We start from the raw sequence: 19,982 nt of genomic DNA on the forward strand, positions 1-19,982 counted from the left end.
TGTCATTATTGTATTTATTTGTGTTGCATTAAAATACCCCTGCAGGTTACGAATGGCTAAGCCACCACATTCCTCTGAATGTGGTTTGAACTTTCAAAAGTACGCTTCTTTAGAGATTCATGCACATGCTTGTATTTTTCTAACAAGTTATCTTGATTTAAAAGGTGTTAAATATGTGTTAAGGAAGAATTGAGATCCATGTACGGTAAAATTCAATAACTGATACCTGAGATAAACTTTAAAATTGGACTGTTGTAGCACCAATATATATATTGACATACATATATGTTACACATAAAAAGACGAAAAACAGAAACACTGCACTATATAGTGTAATCTAAGACAACAAGTCTACAATTTTCCAGCCACAAAAGGTAAAAAATCCTTCTGAGAGTTTTTTTTTTTTTTTTTTTTTTAAAAACATTACAAAAGCAATATTCATGCACAAATATGTATTTTATTACATTGTTACAGTAGGTGTTTCTATTATTTTGTCCCCCTGCTATCTGGACTAATCATATTTACATCCTGGCGTGCAAACATGCAGTGTGAAATTTACTTTATAGTAATATTTTTCCATTGCTGAATCTCTGGTAATGTAGCATCTCTCTCTGTTGTTTAACCGCTACATTTTTATTAAACTCACATCAAATGAAACACTGATGAAAAATAACCATCATTCAAACAAACAACCTGTTGAACTCAATTCAAGACTGTCCTCTCTGTGTTGTCTACCTGTGAAACATGTGCACCATTCATCCTCTTCACAGCTCTTCATCTTTGTATAAAGGTTCTTTGTGATCTCAGCCAGGTGCAGCTGCCGGTGGTGTGACTCCCAGCGGTGATACAACAAGGAAGTGGTGAGAGACGTCTGATCCTCAAGGACTCCGCTCATTCATGCAAGGTTTAAAGAGGTCTAAAGCTGTCCCACGGTGACCTCAGGTGTGTGTGTGTGTGTGTGTGTGTGTGTGTGTGGCTGACAATATCATACTTTTTTTAGTGTCAGCATATCCTGTGAAATGACCAAAACCAACAATATGTTCATCTATTTCTCAATACTAAATAAGCTCCCTACTCTACTTCCTATCCCATTTGTTCCCACTGAAAATGGGGCACAAATATATACTTATGTTTTTTTTTAAAAATCTAAATGATTTCCTAAAATAACAGTATTGTAGTTTTAGGAAAATGTTACAGGAATATATTGCATTTGTTGGGGACTATTTTCTCTGGGAGTGTATTGCTGCCACCATGAGAAAGAAATATTTGTTCAGTTTCTCGATATGAAAGGAAAACTTTTTCATTATAACAAGGAAGGTACTCGTTATGATGAGAAAAATAGCTCGTTATGTGTGTTATCTTTATGTGCTGGTGTTCTAAAAGAGCTCATGAAGAAATGATTCATTATGATCTTATTAGTCAAAACTATGACTGGACCTCATGTTATGAATAATGACAGACAGGTAGGAATAGGATGAAAAAGAGGAGCCTTCATCATAATATTATTTATGACATGTGCATAAACAATTAAATTATGTTACAGTCGAGGTTGAATGCGATGCACAGTCTAAAGTCCGGTTTGATGAAGTATATAAAAGTGATAAGTGCAGGAATGTGAAATGCAAAGTCCAGTTTGATAACCCCGTCTTCATCCCGTTTATATGGCCATGGTACAAGATTTGATGCACACACACACAGACGCACACACAATGTTGGAGAGTTTTATTGCATGACGTGGCTCAATATTCAGTGAGGGAGACTCATTGGATTTCATATTAAATGTCCTCAGCCACATACTCTTGGAAATATAAAATTAAACGAGCAACTTCACATTTTACAATCACAGGCTATAAAATGCCTTTTCTTAACACAGATAGTGGTGTTTGGATTCGAGTTGCGACCGACCAGCGTCAATTTGAAATGGAATGAAGCCCACTGACAGCAGACCACCCACAAAATAATGCTCTTCCTTAGCCTACCGCTATCAAAAACTGACAAGAAAACTTTATTTCTAAAAATCAAAGGAGGAATAATTAAAACTGATGGCCTTAACATTAACCTATTGTTTAGGTTTTTTGTGTTGAGAAATGTTAAAGGTATCTTTAAATCTCAACCTTAACATGGCGACAGTGTGGAAAATACTTCCAGGCGGGTCCTCCGGTCAGCCAAACGCAAAACTTCAAAAAGTGACAAGTTGCAGGGAATGAAATACTCAAATATCTCTAAACTGTACTAATGTGCAATTATTGAGTGAATGGACTTAGTTACTTGACACCAGATTACAAACATACTGTGTTTGTTCTGTTTATTTTAGCCCTTTACTGCAAAGTTAATGTTTTCTATACAGTTCACTGGATTAGTGCACGAAGTACAGCATGTTTACCTTCTGCATCTTATATCTAAGAATCATCTTGTCATCTTATATAAGCTGCAAAAGAACACATTGAAAATCTTGTACCATGCATTTGTGTGTCACCATTTATGAAAATAAACAAATATGTATTTTGGACTACATGGGAAAGTTTTACTGTGAACCAGTTTAGGCCTGAATGAGCACTCTGAAGAGAGGGCACCCAAGGACTTGAAGTTATCATTCCATGCATGTCTCTGAACCTCGCTGGCTCACACAACGGTCAACGCTGCCAGGTTTCGTTTTGTGCTGTCGGATATTAACATCACCTGCAGTACCTATTATTGCTCCGTGTTACATTTCTTCCCTCCAGATCCTGTCCTTGAATGACTCCTGCAGAGGAATAATATTGTTATTATGTTTATCAATGGAGATTTCTGCCTTTCATGTCAGGCCAAAAAATGGGAGTTGTAATGAAAACTGATAACTGCCCACGAATTGACAGCTTGTGTTATAGTTTTTAGTTTTTCTACTACTAAAAACATTCGCTGTATTCTTCCCAGGTGTCTGAACTAATGTTTCAGATGCTTTGGTGGCTTGTGCCTTCTCTGAATCAGGGTTACCGTACTAAAAACCCCCGAGGAGGCCTGCCAGGCAGCCAAACTTTGATTATTTTAATGATGATAATGAGATCTTAAAGTCCCCCAGGATACCAAATATTTCAGGCTGAATTCTGGGGAAATGTGCATAAAATGATCCACAAGATATCTAGAGTTTTTTTCTCATTTTGATGGAGCAATGCAGCCCACAACTCCTGTATGTTGCACAGTGTATGTTAATTCTTTTGTTGTGCACCAGACCAGTAGCCTACTGGTTACTATGATGTACGCCACGTGACCACGATGTCTGCAGTTGTATTCTAGCCAACCTTTGTTGCATGTCATATCCCTCTATCTATCCATGTTTCCTGACTCTCTGCACTCTCAACTGTTAAATAAAGGCAAAAAACAATCTTGAAAGTAAATCTATAAAAATCTGAATTACGTCTGGTTGGCAGTGTGTTTACAGATTATTACAGGCATTTTATTATTGATTTGTGAATCTACTGTGATGTTTATCTTGGTTTTTACCTGTGTTTTATGGATGTTGTACGGTGCTGTGCCATGAATATATACATTCTTTCCTCTTCTTTTTTTTCCGCCTCCCTCCCACCTCTCATTCTTGTGTGTTTGTCTTGTGTATTTTAGTCAGTCTGTCTTTCTCCACTGGATCACCCTCCTTGTACTCTTTCACACAGAACAGGGGACAAGACAACAATGTTAAGTATCTCAAGGCCAAGCTGGGGCACAAGATGATAAAAACCCAGGTTCCCAGGCCCTGACAAACACTACCTTGTACATCATCCCTGTCTGGTCACTCCTATCTCCTCCTCCAACCAGACGCACATAACCAACCGCAGACTTCATCCGACGAGAGTCTGACTCGAAAGCAGTGGATCTACAGATTGCCCATCTGGCTCATCCGTCATGTCCTTTACGTTCATTATTACGATGATGCTTCTGGGGTCTTCAGTGGTGATTGCATTTGTCTTGCAACCATCCAAGGAAGATCCTGCATCCTCTGCTACCTCTGCTGTTTCCCATCACAGGTTAGTATTAAACTTTTTTGTGCAACACACACAAGCCTATATGAGCAGATTGTAACTTTTTGGACTCTTGTTACACCATGTGCCTCTGTAATGTTCTGCTTTTGTTGATAAAGACATTTCTTTGTATGCAGTGAACATTTAAACCCATTTTCTACAAGACTGTCCAAAGAACTATGAGATATCATGTTAGGTCAAAGGTCATTATATTTTAAAATAGCCTCAGTGCTTGAGACTTGCCTATCAGATTACAGTGCTGTAACATATCGTGAGGTCTGTGTTGATGCGTGTGTGCTGAGGCCTTTTCACACAAATACTCTGTGTGATTCAGGGTCATGTTGACCCTTTGGTTTTCTAAGAACGATGTGCAGAAATGTAACACACTGTTCTGTTTAATCTTTAGCAATGTAATCAATTACTCTTCATCACTTGGCTTAGCCAAACATCTGTAAACTTCTTCCACAGTTCATTGAGGGTATTGAGAGAGCGTGTTTGCACTGTTAAGATTTGAATCATTTTTGATATCATGCACTAATTCAATATCACATGATATGAATTATCACATGAGTGATATGTTATGTTCAGGTGCCAGGGTGAATCGTTGCAGTCCATCAAGAAGAGTCTCCTCGGGGCTCTCAACTTGCAGGCTGAGCCATGGCTGCCTGTAGGTGGGCTGGACAGTGTCAGAGAGAAATGGAGTAACACCTTCAGCACCATTGTACACACGGCCAAGGACACTGCACGTAAGTTGGACGCCAAAATTCACAGCAACTAGATCCCACACTTTTCCAGCCTGAGCCTAATCTTTAGCGGCATGTTCAAAGCCAAGCCCAGCCAAAAGTCACTCTCTGTTTACTGTATCTTTTTCCATGTCCTTCCAGTTCCAGCAGTCTCTGGCTACTCTGACGGTGTAAACAGTACAAGCCTGAAGTGCTGTTCCATGGCCCGCGAGATCTTCATGAAAGGTACGCAGCAATGTGTGCGTGTGTTTGTGTGCACTGTATGTGCATGCATATTGTCATGCACCTTTATAGGAAAAAATGTAGTAATCCATGTAATATCCATCCATGTTTGCCAGATCTTGGCTGGGACAACTGGGTGGTCCATCCTGCCAGCCTTACCATCGTTCAGTGTGCAATCTGCAACCCTGAAGTGAGCACTGTGCAGTGTCCATCATCCCACACCAATGTCCAGGATGCCGACTCACAGGTATTATTCTCCAAAATATGTGAATAGTGGTATACTAGATTTACTTCTCTGATTTACATTTCTATACATTTACAGTACTTTCCTCCCAAACTGCACAGAGATGCAGCTGAGGTGAAGTGGAAAAAAAGTATGGGTGAGATATTTCTCTGCCCTCTTTCAGAGCATGCAGGGATCAGTTTGAGCATGAATGAATGAGTGAGAAACTGACTGTCTGAACAAACAAATTAATCTCCAAATTAAGTTCATGAAATGTGCCTTACTTTCAGTGTCTTGGATCTACGATCAGTACCTAGTTTACCTTGGTATGTTATGAAACGTGAGGCAGCTGCCAATAGATTAGCCTGTTTTCTCCCTCTCGCTGCCAACATAATTGTACTTTGCCAAATGCAAGCTTAGGCACTCCCCAAAATTGTTCAACCAGAAATGAATGCAGCGTGGCAGCAGAAATGTGTTTCCAACAGCAACAAATTCTGGGAGCACTAGATGATAAAACTGTGGCCAAATGAGTGCAGATAACTAAAGTGTCTTGTAAAGAAAGTTCCTAGTTTAATTGAAGTACATTTATAATTTACTAATAGTATAAATTAATTTGTTATGGACATATTTTATTGAAAACTTCCGTACTGCAACCTTTAAAATCAAGTTTTTGAAAGACCACATTTGTCTTTCCTTTTGTTTAATGTCATTGGCACTGGTTAAAATTAATGTTCATTTATTTATACTTTTTCTTTCTTTATTTTGTATGTAGCACTGCAAAATGCATGCAAATGTTTGCATTGTTTGCAGTCAGAATAAATGTCTATTATTTCATGTTTGTCTTAAAAAAAAATTTGGCTGGAATAAACTGACTTGCCTTAGAAGAAAAAAAACTTGAATTCAGTTCATTTTGTTTGGTGTTGTCAGGCAGTTTCTGCACTATGAATATCAAATTGTGTTCCCCTGCCTGACTGATCCTCTCTTTGTCATAGGTCCAGATGCCATGTTGTCAGCCCACTGCCCATGAAATGGTGCCCGTCCTCTACGTGGACAAATTCAGCACCCTCGTTATATCCTCCGTGCAACTGACCCGCAGCTGCAGCTGTGGACCTGGCAACATCCAGCAGCCCAGCGAAGAGTAATATGTTCATAGCCTTGAGTATGTGACATCGGTGAGCCGACTGGCACACACACAAAAACATAGAGTACATAAAAAGTAGATAATATCAATATATGTAGGTATTCTCTCACAAACACTTTAGCTGCTTTTTCAGACTGTTTCTCTTTAGTTGTATATGTTATCTAAGATCTTAGACTATTCAACACTGAGTGTGGGAACCACAGCAAAGTCTAGTGAATAACTAAGTTTTGCATTCCTGTTTCTCTTCTGACCAGAAAGAGTGATAAAAGTGCCAGTACATGTTTGTTGAGCCAGCCAACCATAAAACAGATCAATTATGTTTTAGTTGCATAGATGACTGAGTCCAATCACACCTTATTACTTCACCTTATTAAAATCACAATCTACATTTGTGTGCTATTGTGTTCAATTAACAGTTACCAACAATTAAGATTAGATAGATTTTGCATTGCATAGAAAATGCATTTCTGTATGCAAATCCAAGTATTTCCCCGAGTACCAAGAGCTGCAAACAACTAAGTGAAGTGCAGCTGACACACTTGTGATAAATGCGGCCAGTTTATCTTTGAATAAATCTCATGAGTGCAGAGTGCTATTTAAAGCCACTAATCGTTACTGAGTGTTCCCTCCAAAAATGTGTAACTGTCCAGAGCCAAATCCTCTCACAGCCCAGTTGTCTCTTCTCTGATCTGTGGAACGGCTATCTCCACTTATGGAAAAAAAAAAAAGTCAATTTAATCTCAACATGCAAACTAAGTTCAAATCAAAATGCATAGTTGTTTCTTTAGAGTGCAAATCTACAACCAGTTGTAAATTAAGTGTCCTGTATTGGTTGCCAATTTGATGCACAAATGTTTGCATAGAGAGTAATAAGAGAAGATTGTGTTCACCAGCTAAACCCTGCACCTAAAACTTAGCATCATTTCTTCTGGGTAGGAACTGCATCTGCTGGATTTTCTCAGAAACATTCATTTGTCACGCTCTATTTTCATGTTTCCTCTGATAGAAAAGATAAAGGGGACAATGCTGCCTTGCAAAGCCAAAAAAATGTTACTTTAAATTGGTTAATCAAACTGTTCTGGTTATAACAAAGGCATTCTTTGCCATGCAAGAAAACATAATGATGTGGGCAAAACATAGAATCACATAAAAGGTGTAAATCAATGAACAAAATCTAAGTACTTTCTCTGTAAATACTTTAAATCACATCTTACTACTTTTAATGTGACTTGTAATTGTGGCTAGCAACATCATCATCAAAGTCAAATGAAACTGTGTCGTGCTCAATTGATTGTTTTATTTTCATACCTACAGCCGACTGCAGAAACGAGACTGATTCAGATTTGTTCAGTGTCTGTTCTATTATTTTTTCTGTTAAGTCATACATGAATCATTTTTTATTTAGATAATATGTGCTTTTATATATATTTACAGTTTACAGTTTTTTCCCATATGTCTCTTTGACCATTTGTCATGATCGGTTACAGTTCTCAGCTGTGATTTCAGTGTTTTTTTTTAACACATTTTTGTTTGTCATTTGGTTGTATCCTTCCACTCACTTGACAGAGTTACCTCACCATTCACGTTTTTTCACTAGTGGACTATTACTAATCAATACATTAAGATCAAATGCAAAATATTGTTTATGCTTGTGACACTTACCATCTTAATCATTTGTACTGATTTAATGATTCCTTACTCACAATCATTTGAATAAAGGTGATTTAAATCAATATTGTGCTGAGAGTTTTTATCCAGACAAAAGTTAGTATGATTCCTTATGCCAGTCTGTCAGGATTTCATGCCTGGCAGACAGTTTCATGTTAAGGGTTAGAGGGCGGAAAGTAGCATAGCAGAGGAATGAATGTTGGCACTGTACACCATAAAACCAGACTCTGCTCAGGGGACGAACAACATGTTGCGCACTTCAGAGAAGTCGACAACGTTTTCAGTTGCTGTGCATGCATTGTAGTCAGGGCATTTGCAAATCTTTTCCTGGCTGCAGTGGAATCTTAATTTATGATTCTTAGGCTGTGGGAACGAGATATTGATCCCGGACTATAATAAAACAGCACTGCAAGAGGACAGCAAGACCTGGGCCTGTAGCTTAATATTGTTTTATTGATGCGAGACAGAATGTCAGGATATTTCACTGTGTTGGTGTCTTTTGGCATACTGTCCCACTTTCTGCTGGCTGTAGGGGCAGTTGTATGTTCAGAGAAGGAAGCATTGCTGGAACCGCTCCCCAACACCGAGATACAGGTAACAGACTGTTTAATGGAGTGTACCGGGATGACGTACGTCAAAAAAATCCAGCTTCAGGATAATCGCAATATACGGCTTAAAGATTCCACAGAAGGTAAGGAGCAACTCTGGGATTGTTTGCTGTAAAATCAAATCTCTCAAGCTGTGTGTGTTCTCAAATAGATACCTGAACTAAATGCTGGAAGCATTATCAGGAATGAAAGTGCTTCTCTTATGTCGATCCATCACTGCCTGTCTGACGTAGACCTGTTGTATGTTGCACATAAAATGATCTGCTGTGTACAGGCCTTCATAAACTAATTTCTCTTCTCAGGAGACCTCGGTGAATACTGCTGGTCTACAGATCTCAAGTGCACTATCGGGGAGAGCTTTCAGCATGCCTACGTGGTGTTGCCTGTGGATATATCTGCAGTCAGGCACGAGCAGCTGGAAGTCAAATCCGCTGCCACCACTCTGCACATGCACAACAGCCCCACCACAGTCGCGGATCACTGCGGCCTTCGTTACGACGTCACATGGCACTTCACTACAAAGCAGACGGGGGAATCGTTCTGTGTGGAAGTCGTCACCCAGCAGGATGTCCTTGGGGACGAGGTTCTTAAATGTCCTCCTTATCTGGTCACCTTCTGGCAGAGAAATCCAAATCAGTCCACGCAAGAAGTTGGCAGGTAGAAAAACTATAAGGATGACCGACAATCAGGAGACTGTTTGGCAGTGAGGTTGATTTAACAAGATTTATAAGGATTGTCACAATAATCATAAATGCATTTGAATGTATCCTGCTTGTAGATAGATAGATAGATAGATAGATAGATAGATAGATAGATAGATAGATAGATAGATAGATATTACTTTATTGATCCCCAAAGGGAAATTCAAAATGTATCATAACCATAACACATAGAGTTATTTGCCACCGGCTCTCACATCATTTTTACAGTTATTAAGGAATCAATGCAGGGCCAGAAAAGATAAATGAATGTAATTTATGAAAATGCTAATCTGGCTTTGTTTCCTGTCGCTCTCGGCTCTCATATGACTCTATTACCTGAGTGAACAGACAATGAATGTGCTTTCAACTCTCACAAAGTGGATAGCATAATGAACTCTACAAAGTAAGCAACAGTGTGAGTGCCACACAACTTTTGTTCATCTGCTGTTCTGAAGTTTGTTGTTTTTATAGGTATCGTCTTCCAGAGTGTGAACTTGCCTCTTCTTTTGTGTGATAGATTCCTATAAACAAAAGACATTTTTATTTACTTTATTTACTGGTTTTAATCGTTATTTAGCTATACACCCATGTTGATTTTGATTCTCTAACAATAGTTCTCTTGATAGACAGGGGGACTCTCTAAACCCATGATACAATTCAATTATTATCATACCAAGTTGTATACTTACCACAAATTGTGAACCATAGACAGTATATAGCTGAGCTGAGCTCATGATATGGTATTGTATTTTGTACAGACATTTTAGTATCTGTCTTTATTCTTGCTTCATGTGATTTTAATCAATTTGTTTCATGTTTTAGTCGTGAAGGTCTTTGACCTTTGTCAAGCACGTTTATTGGAAACCTGTGAGACATTATGAGTGTTCTGCTGAATTTATTCAAAGGCAACAAGAATGATGGAAAAGTTCTCTGTTAAATGAATATTGTAAATATTAGCTGTAAATGGTTGTAGTTGTTCATGGCAACATTAAATCATTCTATTTTCCTTTTTCAGTCATGTTTTTTGTGCGTAAGTGTTTGACTGTTTGAGAAGCATTTAGAGATATTATTCTAACTATATGTCTCATTTGTAAGTCAGAATTACATTATACTGCAAAAGTAGCAAACAGAAACTAACAGATTCTGTGCACAACCTAAACTGTAAACCTTACGTAAATTAGTTTGGATGAATGCTGCAGGTATTTAGGAAATCCACTTTTGCATGACAAATGTATAGTGTGCCACCTGTATGTGTTTGTCTGGTTACTGTGCACGTGTGGTATGTCAATATGTATTGGTCTGGTTGTTGTATAATGTGAAGTTTCGATCATTTACCAAACACATCATTTACTTCTGGGAAATTTCTATTCTCAAGAAATTATATAGTGCTGCTTTTTAGTTATGATGTGAACTAGTGGAAGTAGTAGACCAGAATGCAAGTCCTTTACACCATGCAGCCTCTGGATGGCACACTTGTTACAGGGCAGGATTTTGTGTGCGTGTATGTGTGTGTGTGTGTGTGTGTGTGTGTGTGTGTGTGTGCATTATGTAAGGTAATCTCCTCAACGTAGCGTGCTATGCAAAAATTAAGTGGAATAAAAACCAAGATATTTGTGTTTACAAAAGCTGAGACACTTATACAACCAAAATCCTGTGTCTCATTAACCAGTCATCAATAAGATCCTAAAATGTAGTAAATCTAAACAGCAGTTTCTTTAACAGACACTTAATAACTATGAAGTTTATGCTAAGGATGATTGCTACTTATAATAAACTGTATTTTATGAATTTTATGATACTTCTTACTCATTTTGAGATGTTGTTTTGACCTCTTTTGACAAACAAGAGTCTACATGGGTGTCAGCTTTTGCTTCAGGTATGCCCACCTTTCCCTTCCCTCTATAATGTTTTTTTTTTTTAACCTAAATAATGAATACATTCATTTGAATGCATGAGCAAGCCCAGCTATAAAATATATTTCTACATTTTGGGTTTCATCTTTATTTTGTCTTCTTCATTTAAAGGTTTTAATCAGTTTTTCAAGCTTTTCATTCTCTTGCAGCATTGATTTAGTATTTAGTTGTAGCATCCAGCATATCATCATAATTTAGGTCCTGGTACTGTAACATAGGGCTGGGTAATATATCAATATTATATCGATATTGTGAAATGTATCTATATCTATCTATCTTAGATTTTGGATATCATAATATCGTGATATGGCATAAGTGTTGTCTTCTCCTGGTTTTAAGGCTGAATTACATTAAAGTGATGTTATTTTCTGAACTTACCAGACTGCTGTAGCTGCTCTATTATTTGCCTTTACCCACTCTACCCACTAACTGATGATTATTTATCAAAAATCTCATTGTGTAAAAATTTTGCAAAAACATCAGTAGTCATCGCAACAACATTGTTGCAATATCGACATCAAGGTATTTGCAGTTTGATTCCTGGCTCCTCCTGTCAAAGTGTCCTTGAGCAAGACACTGAACTCCAGATTGCTCTGTGTGGCAGTGTGTATATTGCATGGTAGCCCCCTGTCATTGATGTGTGTGAATTGAATAAATGCAGTTCATATACCATTTCTTTATTGGCATTTTGTCTACAGTCTTACAGTCTCATGGTCCATTCAGCTGTCCTGAGGCTCCAGTGAGGTCTAAATGAAGGAAGGTGGTGTCGGTGTGCTCTGCTGGCAGGCAGCCAGTAGCAGCATAACATAACCACCAAGAGTGAGTGTCCAATAACAGACCTTCCTCCACAGCCTGTGCTTGGGCAAGTATTAAATCATGCACATGTCTGCGTCCATGCTCCAAGAACAGCAACACGAAGAATTTATTTTCCATCTCAAGCACTTAAGCTCTTTTCTGATGCACTCTATCAGCATGGTCACTATCATCCTACAGCACAAGTCTTGTTGAAATGTGTCCTAACTCAACCAATGACAAAAAAATATGACAGACGTCTTTATTTCTAAATTAAAGAGAGGATATTTTGTGTGCTATATTTGGTGAAAATGTTAAATTAAAGGTGTTTTGTGCTGTATATACAATCACTTTTGCCACATATCTCTCCACTTTCTTAGAGAATCATTCTTGTCAGGTGCTAAATGGCACAAAGCCAAGGACAAATTATTTCCATATCATGTACATACTAGTTACTGGCCACTGTGTTTTTCAAAGCAGGTCATGCAGGACAGAAAAAATTTCCACACCTTAGATACATGAAAGCTCATTTTATTCCACAGAAAACTGGTAGTCTGACAGTTGGAGCTTATAGGGGAGGATGAGGATGACCTAATAAAAGAGTTGGATTTTGTCAATCAAGAAATGTCGATCCAAACAGAGTGCCAAATGTCCTGAAAAATAACAACATAAATTGGCTTTTTTTTAAAAAAGGAAGGACATCCTGTCAGGTACCAGAATAAACAGGCTTTATATAAAGGTAATCCAAATTCTGTCTGGAAGAAATTCAGAACACACATCCAGACGTGAAAATGGCACAAAGCAGCTCATTTTAGCACATTTTGGACATGATAATCTATGTTTTGTTAGTTGGTAGTGCATTTAGATATTTATTTCCCCCCTGACCGATGAAAAGCACTTTTTTATGGAACTGCTGCTTATCCTGAGACAAAATATCACATTATCTGAACCACAGCAGTAATAATTAACACATCATTAAGTTGTAGTGTTCTTTTATACATTTCTATCTCTATTTTATTCATTGTTTTTAAAGTCTTTTTATATATATTGCTTTGTTTACCTTGTTATTGTCTAGCATTGATGACGTCTGATCTATAAAAGTGCTGTATAAATAAACTACTTGCTGACATAATGAAAGAAAATGACTAATACTTTGCAGTTTGCTGCAGCTGTCATTCTAATACAGAAAACAAAATACTATTCACTAAGTAATAATGGTCCTGCTTTATTTTGGGTAGGAAATCCATAATACGAATTATTTTTTAACAGGTTCACAATTTTTCAAGTCTGTCTTAAAACAACAGTCAGGTGCTCATATGAGCAGTGAATGAGGTTTTCCTTGCTGTAATCATTCCTCCTGTTCATACTGGCTATTAAAAGATCCCCTTCAAATGTGCTTTAATGTAAGTGACAGGGGCCAAAATCCACAGTGTGTCCACGCAGTTATTTTGTGCAAAAAATTCATTTAAAAGTTTATCTGAAGCTTATATGAGGCTTCAGCACAATGGAGTTAGTCATATCAAGGGGATATCTGCCGTCATTTTAGCATCAAACGCCCTGTTTGTGTTTCCTCAGACAGTGTTTCCCTGTTGAGCTGTGGTGACAGTATAGTACCATAAAGAGGGACTTTGGCACTAAAAAGACTGTAACCTTGAAAGTTATCTACTTCAGTTGACTTATTTGGATGGCTGAAGCTTCACATTGGCTTCAGATAAACTTTTAAATACATTTTTACACTGAGGAACTGTGGATTTTGTCCCCCGGTCACTTACATTGTAAGTGCATTATGAAGGGATCCTCTAATAGTCAGTATGAACAGGAGGAATGATTACAGCGAGAAAAACATGTTTCAATGCTCATTTAGGCATCTGACTATTGTTTTATGACAGACTTGAAAAAAAATGTGAACCTGTCCTGTAATCAGCAGGCCTCACCTCAACTCTGTAGTAAAACAAACATATCTAAACACACTTGGCTGTACCATGTCTGTCACGCAGGGGTACGAGTGTAAAGTTTGGGTAAACTGTAGTAAGGAGGAAAAAACAGTGACTAATATAGCTCTCAGTGGAGCCGTTTGTTATATTTCCTCCATATATACTCTTAAAACAGTGACACAACTGCTTTAGGAATATTTTATGACAAGTTTGTGCTGCATTGAGTGTGTAAAGCTGAGCTCGGTCCCCGGACGGTTGAACAGAGTAGAACAATCCAGTAAGCAGAGAGAGAGAGAGGGAGTGAGAGAGTGAGAGAGAGAGAGAGAGAGTGGACAACACCAACACCAACGGTTAGCAGACAACTATCAAACAACGGCCGTCTGACAGTCATTTGATTTCAACAAATCCTCCTCACCGGTAAACAATGTGACCAAGTGAGGGGAACACCTTGGCGAGGACTGTCAGAAACACATGACAACCAACTTTGGTTGTTGTGAGAGGCGCACCATGGCATCCCAGCCGAGGTAGGCAGACCCAAGCCGCGGCTAGCTGCTAGCAGCGGGGCGCTAGCTTCGCAGCCTGACATGTTAATTAGCGAGATACGGTTAGCTGCTGCTCACCAGCACTGAGACTTGACGCGTCTCAAAGTTAAAAGTTTGAACCTTGAAAGTATGTGAAAGTAGCAGCAGGGAGGTAGTATCGGTTTGGTTAATTTTTGTGTGTGGTTTATGTAAAAAAAAAAAAGACAGACGTGCAGTGTTTTAGCTTGATAAGCAGTTCCGAGGAGGAGGTGGAATCAGCTGGAAAGAGCAGGCTGCTGTGATTTTTACCAGCTGGTCATCGGGGCTGCTGTGTTTATACTATATATATATCTGTATATATATTTTTGCGTAAATCAAGGCTTGCTTGTTTAGTTTTCAAGGAAAACGTTACGCCTACCAACACAAACACACACACACACACACCAATCTCAATCGTCGTGTTTGACCTGAACATGAATTTTGGATAACATGTCAGCGAGGTTTGTTTCAGCTGTGACGGAGTGTCTGTATTAATTTAATTGAACTGTATATTCCTTTTAAAAAGACAGAAAATGGTGACTGCAAAGTTAACCACTCAGTTACATCAACATGTAACTTGAGATGTAATAATCTGAGCAGAAGAGAAAACTAACTAACCACTCCTACTTCAGTCTTTCTGTCTACAACTTTTCAACTTTTTTTTTACAGGCATTAATATGCTCAGTACAACTCTCATGTACTAATATAATGATCTGGTCTCAACTTTCCTGCAGAGTGCCCAGTCTTTAGTTAGACTACTGGCCAGTCAGTTAGTCAGAGAAATATGAATATTAAAACAGATGGACAAGATAAAAGATACTAACTAAAAAAAATGAGTCTTGGATTGTTAAAGTTTTAAAGGCAAATAAAAGTAGAATATGGCTTCAGAGTGGTGGCTGTGTTTTTGCTTTGGGTCTCTCATGTATTTCCCATCATACCGAATGATGATTCACACTGTTATTCTGTCCTGTATTATTTTATCGTCTCTGCTAGCAAAGTAATACTGCCTGGCATCACATGCAATGTCAGATCATTAGCCAATAAATGGTGTGAAGCTATTTTTCCTTACAGTTAAACATGCACAGGGAAAGCGTATACTGGCAGTACACGATTATGTTGTGCCCTGTTCATTTAAACTAAGAGAGGCCTAGAAATTTGTCAGTTTTGAGAAGGAGAGCATACAAATTTGCAAACATAACAGTGAGGAGAAAGTTGATGCCTTTTTAATATATCACTGTCCAGTTTCCAACAGAAAGAAAATCACAAACAGAGGAGCTGATGATTGCCACCCCAGATTTTTAGATATACGAGGGATCCTGTTTGAGCTCAGTAACCAAATAAAATGTGCAGCGGTGTGGAAAAAAAGTGTCCAAATTTGTGGAAGTGGATGTTAGACTGTAAGCCAGTTGCATAGTCATTTAACTCTTGCACTAGTTTCATTTTAAGGGCTGTAATTAATTAACAGTTGTACTTTTCAATGGATCTTTCAGTCTATAAATTGTCTTAAAATGGTAAAAAGTTACAAGAGTCCATTGAGACGTCTTTATAAGTTGCTTATTTTGTCCAACAGTCAAAACCAAAGATATTCCCTTTAAAATGATATAAAAACACAGAAAGGTATCAAATCATCACGCGTAAGACGCTTTTGCTTGCTAAATGACTTAAACTGTTAATCAGTTAATCGACTAATCGTTTCAGCAGAACTTTAAATTATTGCTCTTAGCTTGTTGCTGCTGGCAGAGATTGCAAAAATGTACATTGCAGCTGGTCAAAGCATTGAAACATTGCAGCTGGTCAAGGCATTAAAGTTGCCTGCATGTATAAACAGAAAGCACCCTATATGGAACCCCAAAATATGTCTGTCTCTCTCTCTCACTCTGTCGTTGTCTAAGATGAGATACTGAACCAGGATCTTTCCCCCTCACTTTCTCTCTCTCTGTGATACTGCTGAACTGTGTAGGAAGACGTTGTGTCCTTGTTTTTCTTAAAAAGTACAATATTCTCATATGTTCTTTGCTTCTTGTGGTTGTTTTTGGCTGCCAGTCTTGTTACACTCTGGTGTATTGGAAGTTGCAAACACAATTTGGCATGCACTCACATACCCTAAGCCATAGCTTAAACAGAAGTGGCTTTTTAAGTAATTTAGAGTAGTGGTGCATGGTTAACTTTATGAAGAGGAAAATATTTGTGCCGACTGTATAATTGATACATTTGATGTAAGTTTACTAGTAGATGTTACATGCTCAAAAATGAGTGAGACTGTCACAGTTTACCTTTTCATTAGGTTGTTTAAGTGCTCTCTTCATGTAATTTACATGTTTACTACCAGCAGAAACTTGATCCCGGCTTTGTTGTTTTTGCATCAGCTGCAATGGCTGCTTTAAATGTGCAGGATAAAATGTGTCGGATTTTGACGAGATGGCTTGATTTGCCGGAGTCATATTCTGAAGTGGGGTTACTGTCCGCCCTTGTATGGGTGTGCCTGATCTATGATGCTTTGTCTCCTCAGATTTAGTGCCTGTCATCTCATGTTGCTTTGAGTTCGACCGTGTAAAGTTGTGTCTTTCTAAGTGATGTGCGTTCTTGGATGAGCAAACTTGTTTTCTCACTTATGCATCTTGCAGGATTTGCTGTATAATTAACATCTGTGTCAAAAAATGCCACGATACTTTGATTCTGCTTCTCTCCACTTCGAGTTTGGCTGCTTCAGTATCAGAACTGCTTTCTCGTGGGTTAGTCTGTGTTATAGACAGGTTGTCATATCACCTTTTTATTCCAATCAGCATCTGACGTTTTGTCGTCTGTGATCAACTTTTATGCTAAAGTCAGGAAAATGGCTTGCCAAACAGCCAACAAGGGCGGCCAGACTGCTCAAAATAGTTGACAGTTGTCCAAAGGGGTAAATGTTGAGCTCTCCTCTTAAATACTGTAGTACTGATTCTGGACAGTTTATTTTCCATACTTATAAATTCAACCACTGATCCTATTCTCAGGAACAGTTTATAATTATTTCTCTGGAGTGCTTTTGCTGTCACTTATGAATCACTCTCTTGTTTTTACTGGATGGACATAGACGTGAGCAATCATCAACAAAAACCTTTTGTTTCATGTTTGTTTTGGAAGACTAGTGTGAGAGGTTAACACAGGCACAGTATGTTCCTTTACACCTGGGTAATACTGATGCAGGGCCTTTGTGTGTGTGTGTGCTGTCCTAGTATTTTGGCCAGTGTCTCTGCTACATTAACCCTCAGAGACCCGCCGGGGCATCTGCGCCCTCGGCCAACATTACTGCCTTTCAGAGGCCGTAGTGGGCTCGCTAGAGTGATACTGGTATCATATGAAACGAGATGACCTAAGGCATCCATTTGTACCAACTATGTCATGCTAGCTTGTTGTAAAGGGGGCTAAATAACGCTCCAAAATTAGGCTAAATTTTGGCGGTGGAAAAACTGGTTTCGCATTTTCAAAGGGGTCCCTTGACCTCTCACCTCAGGATATCTGAATGAAAATGGGTTTTTGGGTACCCACGAGTCTTCCCTGTACAGACTTTATGCTAACCCCATGCAGTTTCTGGCAAAAAACCATGCAGTTTTTTGCGGACAGTAAATGTGTAATTTTCGCCTATTCAAAAAATGGTGTATTTGAATATTTATGCATACCGGGGTCACTAAACAGTCTTGGAATTGCTTAAATTGGGTATGATTGGAAGCCTGAGACTCATGTGGATTCAATGAGCCCAGCTGTATTCATGTGTGATGATGTTAGTCCCCATAGTAGCCATTTCATTGGAGTGAGACCATTTTTTTTAAACTTGACCTTGCTGTATAAAATCACCTATGGTGACCTCTAGGACAACCACAGCAGCATGAAACTTTACAACCATAAACTAGAGACCTAGAGCAACTTTCCCAGATATATTGACAATAAGGGGGTTTCTGAGCAATTTCTTGAACAGAAGTGCTCATCATCCAATCTCCAAATGTCAAAAGTGTTTGATACCAAATCACAGCATGAATTTTTCTGTGGTGTTCCTCAAGGTCTTGGTGTCTTAATGGGGTATTTTGGAGGGATTTTTGACCATTTTTATAAATTTTCGATTGGTCAGAAGTGGTTTTTGGTTTTGGTTTTTCACCAAATCTGTGTAACAAATGGTATCAACTCAAAAATTGCTGCAGCAATTTATGAGACACAATTGTGCATGGGAAAGGCCATCATATACTTCCATCATAATGTTGTAAGCCCTTATACACTCTTATACACAAACTTTCACAATTTGAATAGGCGCCTAACCGAAAGATAATGTTCATTACAGATTTATGACTAGAAAAACTTGACACATTGTTCTGAGTTGCATCTCAAATTAATCTTTAGGTTCCCAACTTTCAGATGATGTATACCACTTCTATGTGGCATTTACTGTTGACCTGCCATCTCCCTCTCAAGATCCCCCTAAAAAAGACAAAAATTGGTCTATGGTGGGTCTCTAGGGGTTAATGAGTAAGTGCTCATCTGTTTGGCTTAATCCCAAATCTGTGTTGCTCCACTTGTTGCCATGGAAGTAGCCCATAGGGGCTGCTGTCAGTGAAGATGAGCAACACTGCATTTTCAGAAGAAAACCACAAACTTCCAAATGTAGATGAGTGTCCAGTTCTTAGTTAGTTTATTTTAAACTGGGGTTGACTCCATGTGGCCTTTTGTTGCTCCACAAAATCATTTACTATAGTAAACAATCTGTTTTTTTTGGCATCTTATAATCACTAGCAGTCATATATATCCATTTGATGTCTGTATGGCCTGCGTGTTATCTTTGGGGACTAGAGAGAACAGATGTGAATGTTTTGGTGAATCCTCATGGCGTCTGTGAGTCTAATTACACTTGTCTGTTGATATGATGGGCACTGTCTTTTCCCATTAGACACTGCCACTCGGCCCCTTGGGTACATAAGTCTGTGACACGATGCCATAAATAAGCTGTCTCTAAAATTTCTGGTATCTTTAGCCAAAACTGATTTTATCATAAGGGTCAGTGTCATTCATAGGTCTAGGGTTTATAAGAGTATAAGATACAGGCAAAGGAATACAAAATCTAAAACAAATATAAAATACAGACTTAAGAAACTGTCTTTATTGCAATCACATGGACATTGAATAGTGGAGCATGTCATCAGTTTGATGGTTGGACTTCCGTTTTAATATTTGAGGCAACTATATTCCCCTTTTGCATGTAACTGGGTAATTACATTTAGTGTTACAGTGAACATGATGTACTTATGAATGCATGTTCATTTAAGATGTGTCTGTCTTTGTAATGGTTCACAGTGTAAACAATGAAGAAAGGAACCTTCTTCGCCTCCAAGCATGGGAACAGAGGAACCAAGAAACAAGTCAAGCCAAAGAACTAAACCCTCAGAATGTGCCGCTCTTTGGAGAACCGTACAAAGTAAGTAGAGTCACATACTGTAGTGCGAGTGTAGCTCCTGGGTTG

General features: G+C 38.4%; 2 protein-coding genes across 3 annotated transcripts in view; both read left to right on the forward strand.

Moving 5' to 3' along the window:
* The first annotated feature begins 3,715 nt into the window (after positions 1 to 3,715).
* Positions 3,716 to 8,054, forward strand: gsdf (gonadal somatic cell derived factor). Its single transcript, XM_067573904.1, has 5 exons — positions 3,716 to 3,998; positions 4,581 to 4,738; positions 4,877 to 4,960; positions 5,074 to 5,204; positions 6,173 to 8,054. Exons 1-5 carry the CDS (start codon positions 3,877 to 3,879, stop codon positions 6,320 to 6,322), a joined length of 645 nt encoding a protein of 214 aa, XP_067430005.1. The 5' UTR covers positions 3,716 to 3,876; the 3' UTR covers positions 6,323 to 8,054.
* A 6,191-nt stretch (positions 8,055 to 14,245) lies between these two features.
* The window catches only part of aff1 (AF4/FMR2 family, member 1), a 28,550-nt gene continuing 22,813 nt past the window's right edge, over positions 14,246 to 19,982 (forward strand). For both annotated transcript variants that reach the window (XM_067573508.1, XM_067573509.1), the window contains exons 1-2: positions 14,246 to 14,461; positions 19,817 to 19,937. In XM_067573508.1, the coding sequence (XP_067429609.1) occupies positions 14,409 to 14,461; positions 19,817 to 19,937 (174 nt within the window). In that variant the 5' untranslated portion in view covers positions 14,246 to 14,408. The remainder of the gene's footprint in view (positions 14,462 to 19,816; positions 19,938 to 19,982) is intronic.

The sequence above is a fragment of the Thunnus thynnus genome, chromosome 19, assembly GCF_963924715.1.
Source record: "Thunnus thynnus chromosome 19, fThuThy2.1, whole genome shotgun sequence".
Classification (NCBI taxonomy): domain Eukaryota; kingdom Metazoa; phylum Chordata; class Actinopteri; order Scombriformes; family Scombridae; genus Thunnus; species Thunnus thynnus.

Bases quoted from the DNA above. Each gene is read 5' to 3' on its own strand.
- gsdf (XM_067573904.1), top strand. From the start codon at position 3,877: ATGTCCTTTACGTTCATTATTACGATGATGCTTCTGGGGTCTTCAGTG. The intron at 4,961-5,073 runs GTACGCAGCAAT...CATGTTTGCCAG, and splicing joins CCGCGAGATCTTCATGAAAG to ATCTTGGCTGGGACAACTGG. The intron at 5,205-6,172 runs GTATTATTCTCC...TCTTTGTCATAG, and splicing joins TCCAGGATGCCGACTCACAG to GTCCAGATGCCATGTTGTCA.